Source organism: Barbus barbus (assembly GCF_936440315.1).
Source record: "Barbus barbus genome assembly, chromosome: 41".
In the NCBI taxonomy this organism is placed as follows: domain Eukaryota; kingdom Metazoa; phylum Chordata; class Actinopteri; order Cypriniformes; family Cyprinidae; genus Barbus; species Barbus barbus.
Genome location: NC_136719.1, coordinates 6,116,878 through 6,131,001, shown reverse-complemented (window position 1 = coordinate 6,131,001; position 14,124 = coordinate 6,116,878). Strand labels below are relative to the sequence as shown.

At 44.9% G+C, this 14,124-nt stretch overlaps 1 protein-coding gene across 1 annotated transcript in view; it reads right to left on the bottom strand.

Moving 5' to 3' along the window:
• Positions 1–14,124, bottom strand: part of LOC306860317 (neuron navigator 1-like) — a gene marked incomplete at its 5' end in the record, with an annotated part of 140,624 nt that overhangs the window by 14,019 nt on the left and 112,481 nt on the right. The window contains 5 exons of the mRNA XM_079401954.1: positions 480–563; positions 1,023–1,100; positions 6,013–6,036; positions 6,695–6,747; positions 13,772–13,951. Coding sequence (XP_079258080.1) covers positions 480–563; positions 1,023–1,100; positions 6,013–6,036; positions 6,695–6,747; positions 13,772–13,951 — 419 coding nt within the window. The remainder of the gene's footprint in view (positions 1–479; positions 564–1,022; positions 1,101–6,012; positions 6,037–6,694; positions 6,748–13,771; positions 13,952–14,124) is intronic.

Below are 14,124 nucleotides of genomic sequence, written 5' to 3'. Positions count from 1 at the left end.
GTTCTGAAAAAATGTATCGTTGCATCCCTAAAAAAAAAAACGGTTTGTTTTTTTCTCTCTTTTTTTTTTAAAACATGGTACTGCACTGAAATAAATAATGTAGAATTCACAATTTTGACTATTCCGAGAATATTTCCAAATTAATTACAAAGAAATATCAAGTAATGGGAAATTAAAGATGATATTTTGAAGACAAATAATTGAAGACAAAATAATTTGAAAAACATTTTCTAATGATCTTTTGTGCTATTTACAGCTTCAAAAAGGTTTGGTTTTGGTGCTCTAGTGTGCTTGTGTGAAGTCGTTAGTAGAGAAACTATACTGGTTTTGGCAGATCAAGGATCCTGCTCCATCACTATGTGAAAATCTAATGCTGTAACTGTTACCAATAAGTCATAAATGGTGGAAATGTTGCTCGTAAATGGTGGAACTGAGATGATTGCAGGAGATTTTGTTTGTTTTAAGGATGAATATCTTACCTTCTGCTCAGCGCTGAAGGAGAGGTTCTGGAGTCGAGAGGTCATGAGGGTCAGACTCTGCTCAAACGCTGCCACCAGGTTGGCCTATAGATAAAAAAAGAATCCATTGAATTGCATTACATGTGACCACCATATAATTATAGTAATATTAAATAATGATTGAATGTTAAAAACAAAACAAAAAAACACTACTGTTCAAAAGTTTGGGGTTGTAAGATTGGTAAGTTTCTAAAAGAAGTCTCTTAAGTTCACTACGTCTGCATTTATTTGATCAAAGTAAAACTGCGATAATACAATAAAAAAAAATTGTAAAATTTTTTATTGTAAAATGTAATGCAAAGCTGAATTTTCAGCAGCATCACTCCAGTCTTCAGTGTCACAAATCATTTTAATATGCTGACTTGCTGTGCAAGAAACATTCATGATTATTGTCAATGTTGATAAAATAGTTTTGTGGAAACTGAAATTTTCAGGACTCTAATGAATAGACTGAATAGTTTACTGTACATAAAAAATAGTATGTGTGTTCGTATGTACACTTACATTAGCAGACAGCTGTGAGGTCAGATTGGCCACCTTCTCCTGTGAAGACTCCAGCTCCCTCCTCAGTTTACGAATTTGCTGTGAAGAATCGCACAAAGTTATTAACCCACATATAATTCAATGCATAAAGCTGCATCAAATTTAAAGGAATAGTTCACCCAAATATCAGTTCACCCATCATTACTGTTCCTCATGTTGTTCCAGACATATGACTTTCTTTCCTCAGAATAACAGAAAGACTACTGAGGACTGTCAAGCTCCAAAAATGACAAAACAGGAAAGTAAAAATACCATACTTTGACTCTGAAGTCCTATTATAGCTTTATATGAGAAATGGTCATTAATTGACTGAAAATGTTCTCCAAAAAAGCTCTCTCTTCTCATTTGTGCAGTTCGTATGAGCTACTTTTATACTGTCATTTTTGAGCTTGCCATTGAATTCCACTAAATAAAAAAAGCAGAACAAAGCAGAAAAAACGTCTCAGGTTAAGCATGTAACCATGGTTCCCTGAAGGGAATGATACGCTGCGTCCGAAAACGCTTAGGGAACGCCTTCAGCATAACCACGCTCTGAATCATCTGTACAATCAGTCCAATGGAAGGGGAGGGGTCACGGGCGAGTGACGTCACGACCAGGAAGCTTTAAAAGCACGTGCGGCGGAGCCCGAAGCTTCCAGCTGCGTCCGAAAACACTTAGGGAACGAGATACCCACGCCGCCAGACTGACAAGTCCCTGCCCAGTGTGTACTAGGACGAGAGAACAGAAGAGCCCGGAGCGGCTCGCATGTCTAGGTCGTAGAACCTCATGGAAGTGAGAGGCGTGGACCACCCAGCAGCGTTGCAGATGTCCTGCATAGACACACCTGCTAGGAAGGCCTTGAAGGCCGCCACACCTCGGGTTGAGTGAGCTCTGACTCCCATCGGCGAGGGGAGCTGAGAGGACTCATAGGCAGTGTTAATCGCATCCACTATCCACCTTCCTGCTTTGTAGCAGGAAGACCCCTCTTAGGAGGACCATAGCACACAAGCAGTTGGTCCGCCTTTCTCCACAGGGCAGCTCTGTGGATGTACGTGCCCAGTGCTCGCACTGGACACATACAATTAAACTTCTGCTGGTCTGGCTCCCTGAAGAGAGTAGGACAGAAGGCCTGAAGTACGATGGGCTGTGGTGTAACAGAGGGAACTTTAGGTACATACCCTGCTCGAGGGTAGAGAAAAACTTTGGCCATGCCGGGCGCAAAGTCACAAAGGGGCCACTGAAAGGGCCTGAAGATCACCAACTCTCTTTAGAGAGTAAATAGCCAGAAGGAAGGCAGTCTTACTAGTGAGGAGTCTATCAGATATCTCCTCGATGGGCTCGAAGGGAGCCTTGCAAAGAGCCTCTAGTACCACAGCCAGGTCCCACGTGGGGGCACGTGAACGTACCGGTGGCCTCAGTCTCAGCGCACCGCGGAGCGTGGTAGGCCGCAATAGCCACCACGTAAACATTAATGGTGGAGTGGGTTAACCTTGCGGAGAAACGGGTCTGCAGGAACTCCAGCACTGTACCAATCGGGCAGTTAACTGGGTCGAGCTGGCAGTCTCCGCACCATGAAGTGAAGAGTGTCCACTTCAGGGTGTACAGTTTCCTCGTAGAACGAGCTCTGGATTGGAGGATGGTCTCGACAACCTCGGTTGAGAGACCCGGAAGCTATGAGCTGTGCCCCCTCAGTGGCCACACCTACAGCTCCGGGCGAGGGTGGACGATTGTGCCCCCCGCCTGTGAGAGGAGATCTCCCCTGACGGGAATCTCCCATGGAGTGACATCAAGGAGAGAAATCAGGTCCGAGAACCATACTCGGCACGGGCAGAATGGCACTACCAGTAGTAGACTGACCTCGTCCCGGCGCACTCTCGCCAGAACTCCCGGGAGCAGAGCGATAGGGGAAAAGCGTACAGACGAAGCCTCGGCCAAGTCTGCACCATAGCATCCAGTCCTAGAGGAGCTGGAGGAGTTGGAGAGAACCAGAGGGGACATTGAGCTGACTCTATAGTCGCAAACAGGTCCACCTGTGCCTGGTTAAACACTCTCCATATCTGCTTCACCACTCTCCATATCTGCTTCACCTTCTTTCTTATCAGAAAGGGTCAGCCACAGATGCCTCTCCGCTGCCACCATAGCTGCCATGGAGCGCCCAATGGCACGGGCGGTCTCCTTGGTGGCGCGGAGAGCTAAATCAGCGGTCCTCCTGAGTTCTGAAATATCATCTGCCTTGAACTCCTCGCACTCATCCAACTCTTTCAGCAGTTCGGCTTGGTACGCCTGTAACACAGACATTGTGTGCAGACACGAACCAGCCTGACCTGCTGCCGCATACCCTTTGCTCACCAACGCAGATGTAGTACGTAGCGGTTTGGTGGGCAAAGCAGGAGCCTTCAGAGACGATGCAACCCCGGGCGACAGATAGCTCGGGAGCGTCTGTTCGACCCGTGGCATCGCTCTGTATCCGTGCTCATTCAGTCCCCCCACATTACCGTAGTAATCAGACGCGGGACGAAGAGGCGGGATGAGAACTGTTTAACCCACGATCAGTGTGGAGATCGGGGAAAAACGGTAGGCTCCGATGTGGAGGTGGTGGCCTCGCTCGCAGAAAGTGCTCCTCTAACCTGCTTTTCTGCGGCTCAGATTTTTTCTCGGCGGGCCAGTCGATGTCTAGCTTGGCAACCGCTCGAGTAACCACCTCCAACAGCTTCTTATACTGGGGCGATTGAGGAGGCGAATCCTCATCGACGCTCACCACATCAACCTCCTCGGAGGAAGAGAGATGAAGCGTCAAGGCCTCACCTCGGGGGGAAGAAACCGCGGAACGGGCTTCCGAACCCAGGGAGAGGGCACCAGATCTGGCAGGCGAGAAAGAAGATAGGGACTCGCCCGTCTCCATTCCCTCTGCTAGATCAGCCTGTGAGCCCCACAAGTGCAGCCGCCGCTTTGCCTCGGCAGCAGCGGGGCCAGCACCGTGAGGAACACTCGCAAAGGCTCCCTTCTCGAAGAGAGCCCTCCGGGAGCGAAGCATGCGTAGCGGAAGCCGCTCACAGTGTGAGCTCCCTCAAGAGCCGACTCTGCATGCCTCGCATCCAGGCAGACCACACAAACTGTGTGTATCCCCGCTCGTGATGTAGCGAGAGCAGGGAGGAACACACAGCTTGAAACCCGCCCGTGATGTCACCCACCTGACGCTGAAGGCGTTCCCTAAGCGTTTTCAGACGGAGCTAGAGTTCCTGAAGAGGAACTCATTCTACTGATCGTCTGCTTTTGTGTTCTAGGGAAGAAAGCAAATCATACAGGATTGACGTTACGGGATATGCATGATCATTGCAGGAGTAAATGATGACGATTTTCATTTTGGTGAACTATTCCTCTAATGATCACATTATTTACTTTGACATAAATCTCTAAATTGTTTTTCCTAAATTACAGTGTTGCAGTCAGACTGAACTGCTGAAGCTCTAGGAATTGAAGCTCACTGCAGCTGCTGGAAAACTGTGACAGATGATATTTAACACTCCCAATAGCAACTGTGTCTGTTTATATTATTTGGAGCAGGCTTATAAACTCTATACATGCAACTGAAGACAACAGAAAGACAAATGGTGAGTATATTCACATACTATGAGGCACAGCAGACCAGAACAACACACACACTGAGAAAAATCAGACTCACTACAAGCCTTCGGGCTTGGAATGCAAAACTTCACAAAGTACAATTTTTTTCCATCTCTCTAAGAGAGTTTTCGAAGTAACTTGGTGAGACACTTTCATTTTGCATCCATAGATCAAGTAGATGCATCACGAAACATCAAGATATGAAACAATAGCACCACAACGATAACATACTAAAACTTTATTTATATAAGCCAAGTCTAAAAGCTCATACAGCAATCTGAATGTATAAAATTTCTTTTTTTATTATTTTTCTTCATCTTTTTTTTTTTTCAAAGGATTGTTATTTTCTAAATTGTTTGAATACAATTTTTAAAAATATTTTTTTATATATTAGTTTTATTATTTTTATTAATATTAATTAAAAGATAATTTACTGTAGATACAGAGTATAGATATAAATATTTTATATAAATGACATTATACTTGAGTTATAAATAAATTGAAACTCAGCAATTCAATAAATGTATAGATTAATTTATATTTTCAAATTTTATTTGGATGCTGAAGATTTTTTTCTTTTAATTTCTATTAATATGACAAATTTAGCAATTACAATTTAATTATTATTTTTTTTATTCTGAATCAAGGTACATTTTCTTAATTGTTTGGATGCTGAAAATGTGTTTATTATTTTTATTAATATAAATGAAAGTTATTCAAGTTTCATATAAAATGACAAAAATGTGGCATTCAATTGAAAAATAAATCAATTCCATTAAATAAGTGGATTTTTTTTTTTTTTAATTCTGAAGCAAGTTAATTTTCTTAATTGTTTATATGCTCAATAAAATGTTTGGACTTAATTTAGATATCAAAGTATTTTTCAGTACATATATTTTGAATGTGACAATTACCTTTATTTTAATTATTTAATATTTTATTTTTATTCTATTCTATTTTTATTATTTGGTGTTTGTTTTATCCCATCTGATGTGAATAGACATTCACATTATAGTTATAAAACACAGAACATGCAGGCAATTATTAATACCAACATGTGGCAAGTGGTTAGCGACTGATTTCCTTGAGCCCAGAGACAGTTGGTCATGATTGAATGAAACACCACTTGACAAAAACACAGCAGAGGAATCTCATAACAGCCTTCTGAAGAGCTAATGGCAGTTAAAGGCTTTGAATCAGTGTGTTAGTTTGTTAGCTCCTAACATTAGCTGACTTCAGCTGTTATGATCTCTGAGAACATGTATGACAAAAAGAGGTTATCAATATGACTGTCATTAACTTCTGAATGACAGAGAGGGAAAATCAGAGAGAAAGACAGCCACTCACCTCGCCCTGCATTCTCTCCTCCGCCTGAGAGAAGCAAGGAAGAAAAGAAAGACAGATAGACAGTAAGATACTAAAGAAATGGAAGTTTATAGAGATGAAAAAAAACAGGAATACACATGAAAAAGTCTAAAACAGGGCTGCACGATTTGGTCGATTTTTATGACAAATATTGTGCTTTTGAACTGCAGCATAATAAAGACTTAATATCTCATAGTGCAAAGACGTCAAAGCTAAATAAATAAACATAAGTGTGTTTACACTTGTCCTCTGCAAAAGGAAGCAAATTGAATTTGCTTTCAGCTTACCTAAATTCTGTGGGGGAAAATAATCAAATCATACACACTAACTATATATATATGAATGAAATACATATCTGGCACATTTTTATTTTTAAATCTCATAATGCTATGACTTTTTTGATTTGTTCATACTATGAATCTGTTTTTTGTACAAGCTGTAGCTCACATCAGCACCCAGTCACGTGCAGCAGTTCAAGTAACAGCTCCATTTTCAGTAAGGAAAGCAGAGAAAGCTTCTCTAGTCTCCCTGCTGTGAGGCTCCAATAAATCAACAGGACCAGATGGGCAGTTCCAGCCGAGCGGCAGGCTGCACTCGTGACAGTCTAGCGCCATAACACACGTGTGTGAAGCTCTGGAGGGAAGAAAAGTGCTGGGATACTTACTGAGGAGTAGTTGGAGGACGCATTAGACACCAGTGAGAGCACTGAGCCATGAACTGCAGGTGGACAGAGAGAGAAAAAAACACAAGTGTGAGCTTAAAAGCAAAATTTCAGCAAAATCTGATTTATTGTACCCATCCTGTTGTATTATCAGTTGTTGAATCCATGGGCGGCGCTAGGGAGGGGCTAGCAGGTGCTTGAGTTCCTTCTATGGGATTTTTTATCCATCCACCATGCAAAAACAAAAGATCACTTAGGCCTGTGCCCACATAAAGATTCTTCTAGTCAGCTAGTCGCACTTTTATGTTAAATTGGTTAATAAAATAACCTACTAAACCATCCTTTAATATAAGCTAGGCATACTTGCGTATTAAAGCCAATTCCACGCTCAAGTACACGCATAAAGCTTGCCGCAAAGCATTGCAAACATAATGATTATGAATGCGTCTGGGAAAAAGAAGAAATTTTTATTAACTATTATTTATTACTAAACTAGTGCTTTCTCAGTGTTGGCTGCAAACATGAGTTGCCAAATGCCGATGCTGACTCGCCATATCCACAGTAATGGCATAGCCGTGGGAACATATTTTATCTGGGGGATGATGGGGGGAGGGGCTTGATGTTGCAGGGCGGGGCCACGGTGGGGGATTTTACACAAAATCCTAATGTTAAACAGCCCAAACTCTTATAGATGAACATACAAATTAAAGAAGACAGAGTTATGAGAACGAATATATATTTGTGCTTTTAGTTTTCAATTTTTTCTTTAGTATTTCTATTATTTAAGGGGATTTTACTTAACGAAGTTTTGGTCAGTGCCTGCACTCACTGACTGAATTATGCACTTTGGAGAGTTCTCTCATCAGAAACAACAAAATGCAGATAAAGTAAATAAGAGATTCATTCATCCTACACTGCAAACAGCTTCACTTATTATAACTGGAGCGTTTTTTTTTAGAGTGCTCACACTCACGCTAGACTGAATTCAGTTATTATAGCCTATTATTTGAAAATGTAATGTTCTTTGCTCGCTGTATAATTTCTTCGTTGTTTGAATAATCATGGACATGCGGCATTATAATTAAACTTAAAATGTATTAAACATGTGATCAGGTTAAATACAAATTCAGTCTTTTAAAATATTTTATGACATAACATGGTACTTGCCCAAAACGTTATGCTGTACGTAGTTAATAGACAGTGGTTTGAGCGTGTTTGACTAGAGCGCAAGTACAGAGCTGTTATGTGACTGTCGGTGTCGTTTTCCGGAAAAAGCTTCGGAAAACGACTCATAAAAAGGACGAGGACGGGAGTGGTTTTTACAAGTCGCAATTTAAAATTACAGTAATATCACGTGAACATTTCACATGAAATTCTGTCAGTAAGGCGGGAATTGTAAGGACGCAGAAAAAATACAACCGCATTAGGTATATTTCTGGTCATTTTAATATTTTATTAATCATAAAACTATCACAAAAATTAAGTATCCTGGGGATGATCGAGGGGCACAAGAAGAATCTGGAGGGGCACAAGGAAAATCTGGGGGTATTGCCCCCCCTTAGACCCAGCTCTGCTGCGGGGGGTGCTGCAGCACCCTCAACACCCCTAGTTCCCTATCTGTCATTCACATTCCCCAGGTGGAGAGAGTGGTTGCGGGCCACTTGGAGGAATTGTCCACGTCTCCCCTCCAAAGCCTGTAAGCTGACGGCAACTTTCGCGGCCACAGCTTACAGTGCTGTGGGCCAGGCCGTCTCTGCCTTGCATGCCGAGGCGATCCAGCACATCCTGCCCTGGTGGGATGCTCCATCAGCCACGGCTGCCCCGAGGGCCAGGCCTCAGTCTGCTCGTCGCCGTGGGCGCCCTCCTGCATCCTCCAGAGCTGCTCTGACCGTGCTGAACTCGATGCCTAGGCCGGCGTGTCGAGCCTCTCGCAGGAGTGCGGCGCCCCCTACGTCCCAAGTCCTCCAGGAAGTCGACGAAGCGGCCCTGACGCGGGCAACCCTGAGATGTGGAATTTTGCTTTTTTCCAGGAGACGACCGGGCGGAAAATCCTGTGTTACATTTTGTTTCTGTTCCGCTGCTGGCTAAAGGGCCAGCGGTACCAACCTTCTCAAAGAGAGAGCAATTTCCTTTTCCTCCAGGTTCTCAGGTTCGCGGGCTGACAGTGTGCGACGAGCTGCCTCCTCACTCTCGCCCGCAACCCATCTTGCCAACGGCCAAGAGAGTGTGGTTCGGGGACGTAGTGCCTCCCCACACGCCTCTGGCCAGTCCCCCCAGGGACTCAGAACGCAGCGCCTTCTGTACCATCCAGCCTTACTCCTCTTCGCTGCACCACTGCGGGTACGTCGGTTGTTCCTTTGGTGCCACTTGCACGGTGTCTGGGGGCGTGGCTTGCGCTGCCCAGGCCATACCGCTGGCTCATTCGCACAATTCGACTCGGCTACGCGATTCAGTTTGCCAGGCGACCTCCCAAGTTCAGTGGCGTTCATTAGACTTCGGTGGCAGTCCAAGATGCACCTGTCTTGCGTGAGGAGATTGATGTCCTCCTGGCAAAGGATGCAATCGAGCCGGTCCCTCCAGCCGAGATGAGGCAGGGGTTTTACAGCCCCTACTTCATCATGCCCAAGAAAGGTGGTGGCCTTCGACCAATCCTGGATCTGCGAGTCTTGAATCGGGCCCTGCACAAGCTCCCGTTCAAGATGTTGACGCAGAAGCGCATTATCAAATGCATCCAGCCCTGGGATTGGTTTGCAGCGATCGACCAGAAGGACGCTTACTTTCATGTCTCGATCCTTCCTCGACACAGACCGTTCCTATGGTTTGCGTTCGAGGGACCCTGTACTTGCATGGCAGTACAGGGTCCTCCCCTTCGGGGTCTCCCTGTCCCCCCGTGTCTTCAAGAAGGTCACGGAGGGCGCCCTTGCCCCGTTACGGGAAGTGGGCATCAGGATCCTCAACTATCTCGACGACTGGCTCATTCTGGCCCGGTCGCGAGAACAGTTGTGCGGTCACAGGGACCTGGTGCTCCGGCACCTCAGCCAGTTGGGACTTTGGGTCAACTGGGAAAAATTCCCTGTGCAGAGAATCTCTTTTCTCAGTGTGGAGTTAGACTCTGTGAGCATGACGGCACATCTCACGGATGAGCGCGCCCAATCAGTGCTGAACTGCCTGAGTTCCTTCAGAGGCAGGACGGTGGTTCCGCTGAAACGGTTTCAGAGGCTCCTGGGGCATATGGCATCCACAGCTGCAGTCACGCCACTCGGGTTGCTTCATATGAGACCACTTCAGAGAAGACTCCCGAAGATGCACGATTGGAGTAGAGCTTTCTTTCCTGCAAGAGAGGTTGGAGCGCAGGCTGTCACCCTCCACCTTGAAAGTGTATGTGGCTGCTATCGCGGCCCATCACGATGCAAAAATGGGAAAGCACGATCTCATCGTGAGGTTCCTGAGGGGTGCCATGAGGTTAAATTCTCCTACGTCACCCTTGGTGCCCTCCTGGGATCTCTCCGTTGTCCTGGCTGGACTTCAGAGGAGTCCCTTTGAGCCACTGGATTCAGTTTAGCTGAAGTTTCTGTCTGCTAAGACAGCGCTCCTGACCACGGTCACTTCCATCAAGAGGGTCAGGGACCTCCAAGCATTTTCGGTGAGCGAAGAGTACCTTGTGTTCGGGCCGGCCTACTCTCACGTTGTCCTGAGACCCCGGCCTGGATACATGCCCAAGGTTCCCACATGCCCACCACGATCAGGTGGTGAACCTGCAAGCACTGCCCTCAGAGGAGGCAGATCCAGCCTTGGCATTGCTGTGTCCCGTAAGAGCGCTGCGCATATACGTGGACCGCACCCAGAGCTTTAGAAGATCTGAGCAGCTCTTTGTCTGCCACGGAGGTCAGCAGAAAGGGAAGGCTGTCTCCAAGCAGTGGTTGGCCCACTGGATAGTGGATGCCATCGCCTTGGCGTACCAATCCCAAGGCGAGCCGTGCCCCCTGGGGGTGAGGGCTCACTCCACACAAAGTGTTGCCTCCTCCTATGCGTTGGCGCACGCCACCTCTCTGCCAGACATCTGTAGAGCTGCGGGCTGGGCGTCACCGAACACATTTGCAAGGTTTTACAGTCTCCGCGTTGAGACAGTTTCTTCCCGTGTGTTGGGTAACAGGTAAATGGCGGGAAGAGCTGGCCGGTGTCACGCTTGCTGCGCCATTCCCCCTCACCCGGGGATGCGAGCGCGGACGGCGAACCCTGGTGGAGTTCCTCCAGCACCCTCGGTAGTCAGACTGGGTGGAGCAGTCTGACGCCAGGCCCAGTATTGGTGTTAGCTTGTCTGGGTCTCCGGTCAGCCCCTGTACTGGGCTAGGTGTCCATATGGCTTGATTCCCTATGGGTAATCCCATATATGTATTCTTCCAAGGTAAGGTTTCCCTCTCTGTAAACCCATGTCTTTCCTTTGACATAACATTCTGTCTGGCTCTGCTGGCAGCTCTCCTCCCTACTCCTAGGTAGGACCTGCCTCAGAGTCCCATTCCGTATGTAGTACCGCCCCTGGCCTGGGTCAGTCCATATCAGTGTCTCCACATGTTACCTCCCTTCGGGCAGGATGTGGCCTCCGTAGCACCTTTCTCCGGAAGGCTCTCTTCCCTGTCATTACTGTCAAGCTGTAAAAACAAATAGGAAAGACTCGAAGCAATCTTTTCATTGAATGTCGAAATCCCTTCCGATTTCCGTGGGGAAAGGAACAGCGGCTTGGCTATTTCCAGCAGTGATGTATTCACCTCTGGTCCCTGCGGGTACCAAGGTCAGCGAATTTGCACTGGGGCGATGGGAAAGTTGCGATCTTTGCATGGTATTTGTCTGTCACGAGCTTGCTTGACGTACCAGTGGCTATGAGTAATGTACGTGCAATTAATAGAGAAATGCACCTTTTCAAACAGACTGCATAATTAAAGAATAGTTGGTTTTATTTTAATTGGTTCATATAATAATATAGCCAACATTTCAAGCTTTTCTAGATTTATTTCTTATGTCTGTGGGCCGGTTCATTGTTGTGACGCGCTGAATTTGACAGACACTGCATGAGTCGGCCTCGATAATGCTCCCACACTCATAAACAGTTGACATATGTGCCTGTACAATGCATATTCATCAAAATTAACGTCAGAGTGAACGGCAAAAAACAAAACAAAAAAACAAAACAAAATGTGATGAGTCAAATAACCATGTAATAAAATGTTACAACATCGATTGGGTGATTTTATTATTCATATGAAAAATTATAACCTGTCATATTTACTATTAATTGCCCAGCTCCCCCTGTCAATAATCTAGCACCCCCTCAGCTCCTGCATTCAAAATTCTCTGGCGCCACCCATGGTTGAATCAGATACAGTATAGTTTACATCGCTACAAAAAATTAGAATATCGTAAAAAAGTTTTTTTTTTATTGTAACATTTTAAAAAGTGAAACTTTCATATATTTTAGATTCATTACATGTAAAGTTAAACATTTCAAAAGTTTTTTTTGTTTTAATTTTGATGATTAGAGCTTACAGCTCATGAAAGTCAAAAATCAGTATTTAAAAATATTAGAATATTTACATTTGAGTTTCAATTAATGACCATCCCTACAGTATAAATTCCGGGTATCTCTTGTTCTTTGAAACCACAATAATGGGGAAGACTGCTGACTTTGAGATGATCCAGAAGACGAACATTGACACCCTCCACAAAGAGGGTAAGTCACAGAGGGTCATTACTGAAAGGTGTGGCTGTTTACAGAGTGCTGTATCAAAGCATATTAAATGCAAAGTTGACTGGAAGGAATAATTTTGGTAGGAAAAGGTGCACAAGCAACAGGGATGACCGCAAGCTTGAGAATACCGTCAAGCAAAGCTGATTCAAACACTTGGAAGAGCTTCACAAGGAGTGTACTAAAGCTGGAGTCAGTGCATCAAGAGTCACCACGCTCAGACGTCTTCAGGAAAAGGGCTACCAAGCCACTTCTGAACCAGAGACAACGTCAGAACCGTCTTACCTGGGCTGAAAAAGAACTGGACTGTTGCTCAGTGGTCCAAAGTCCTCTTTTCAGATGAAAGTAAATTTTGCATTTCATTTGGAAATCAAGGTCCCAGAGTCTGGAGGAAGAGTGGAGAGGCACAGAATCCATGTTGCTTGAAGTCCAGTGTGAAGTTTCCACAGTCAGTGATGATTTGGGCTGCCATGTCATCTGCTGGTGTTGGTCAACTGTGTTTTCTGAAGACCACAGTCAACGCAGCCATCTACCAGGAAATTTTAGAGCACTTCATGCTCCCTTCTGCTGACAAGCTTTACAGAGATGCTGATTTCATTTTCCAGCAGGACTTGGCACTTGCCCACACTGCCAAAGGTACCAAAAGCTGGTTCAGTGACCATGGTGTTACTGTGCTTGATTGGCCAGCAAACTCGCCTGACCTGAACCCCATAGAGAATCTATGGGGTATTGTCAAGAGGAAGATGAGAGACACCAGACCCAACAATGCAGATGACCTGAAGGCCGCTATCAAAGCAACCTGTGCTTCCATTACACCTGAGCAGTGCCACAGGCTGATTGCCTCCATGCCACGCCACGTTGATGCAGTAATTCATGCAAAATGAGGCCAAAGCAAGTATTGAGTGCATAGAAATGAACATACTTTTCAGACGCCTAACATTTATGTTTAAAATATCCTTTTTTTTATTGATCTTATGTAATATTCAAATTTTTTGAGACACTGAATTTTGGGTTTTCCTTATCTGTAAGCCATAATCATCAACAATTCTAGAAATAAAGGCTTGAAATATGTCACTCTATGTGTAATGAATCTATATAATATATGGATTTCACTTTCTGAAATGAGTGACAAAGAATATTGACCTTTTTCACGATATTCAGATTTTTTGAGATGTACCTGTTTATTTTAGCAAAACATTAGAGTCCTTTTTATTCAAGGCTTAAGGCAACAATGGTGATATATTTGTTCCTTGTGGGATTCGAATGTGCAACTTTTACCAGTCCAGATATTTCATTTATACTCCCCAAGTAGACTGAACTGTGTGAATCCAGAGTCTCACCATCATCACCGGCGTCTCTGTCTCTGAAGGAGCCAGATCGGATCATGCTCTTGGGCCGCTCAGCGAGCGATAAGGTGCTGCCCAGCGGAGAGGCCTGATACAGCTCAAAACTGGCCTCATGAGTGGGGATGCTGTTGGATCTGGTCATTCTTGGCGTTCCTGAGGTGGGAGTGGGTGCTACTGCACATAACAGACAGCAGAGGGAGCCAGAGGTTATATATGATATAAAACAGATAAAGGTGCCCAGCACAATGCATACTGCCTGACACAGACAAAGACAAATGCTTGAAATGCAAATATAAATATAAAATAAACATGCAAATATAACATTACAAAATAGCCATTAATTCTGA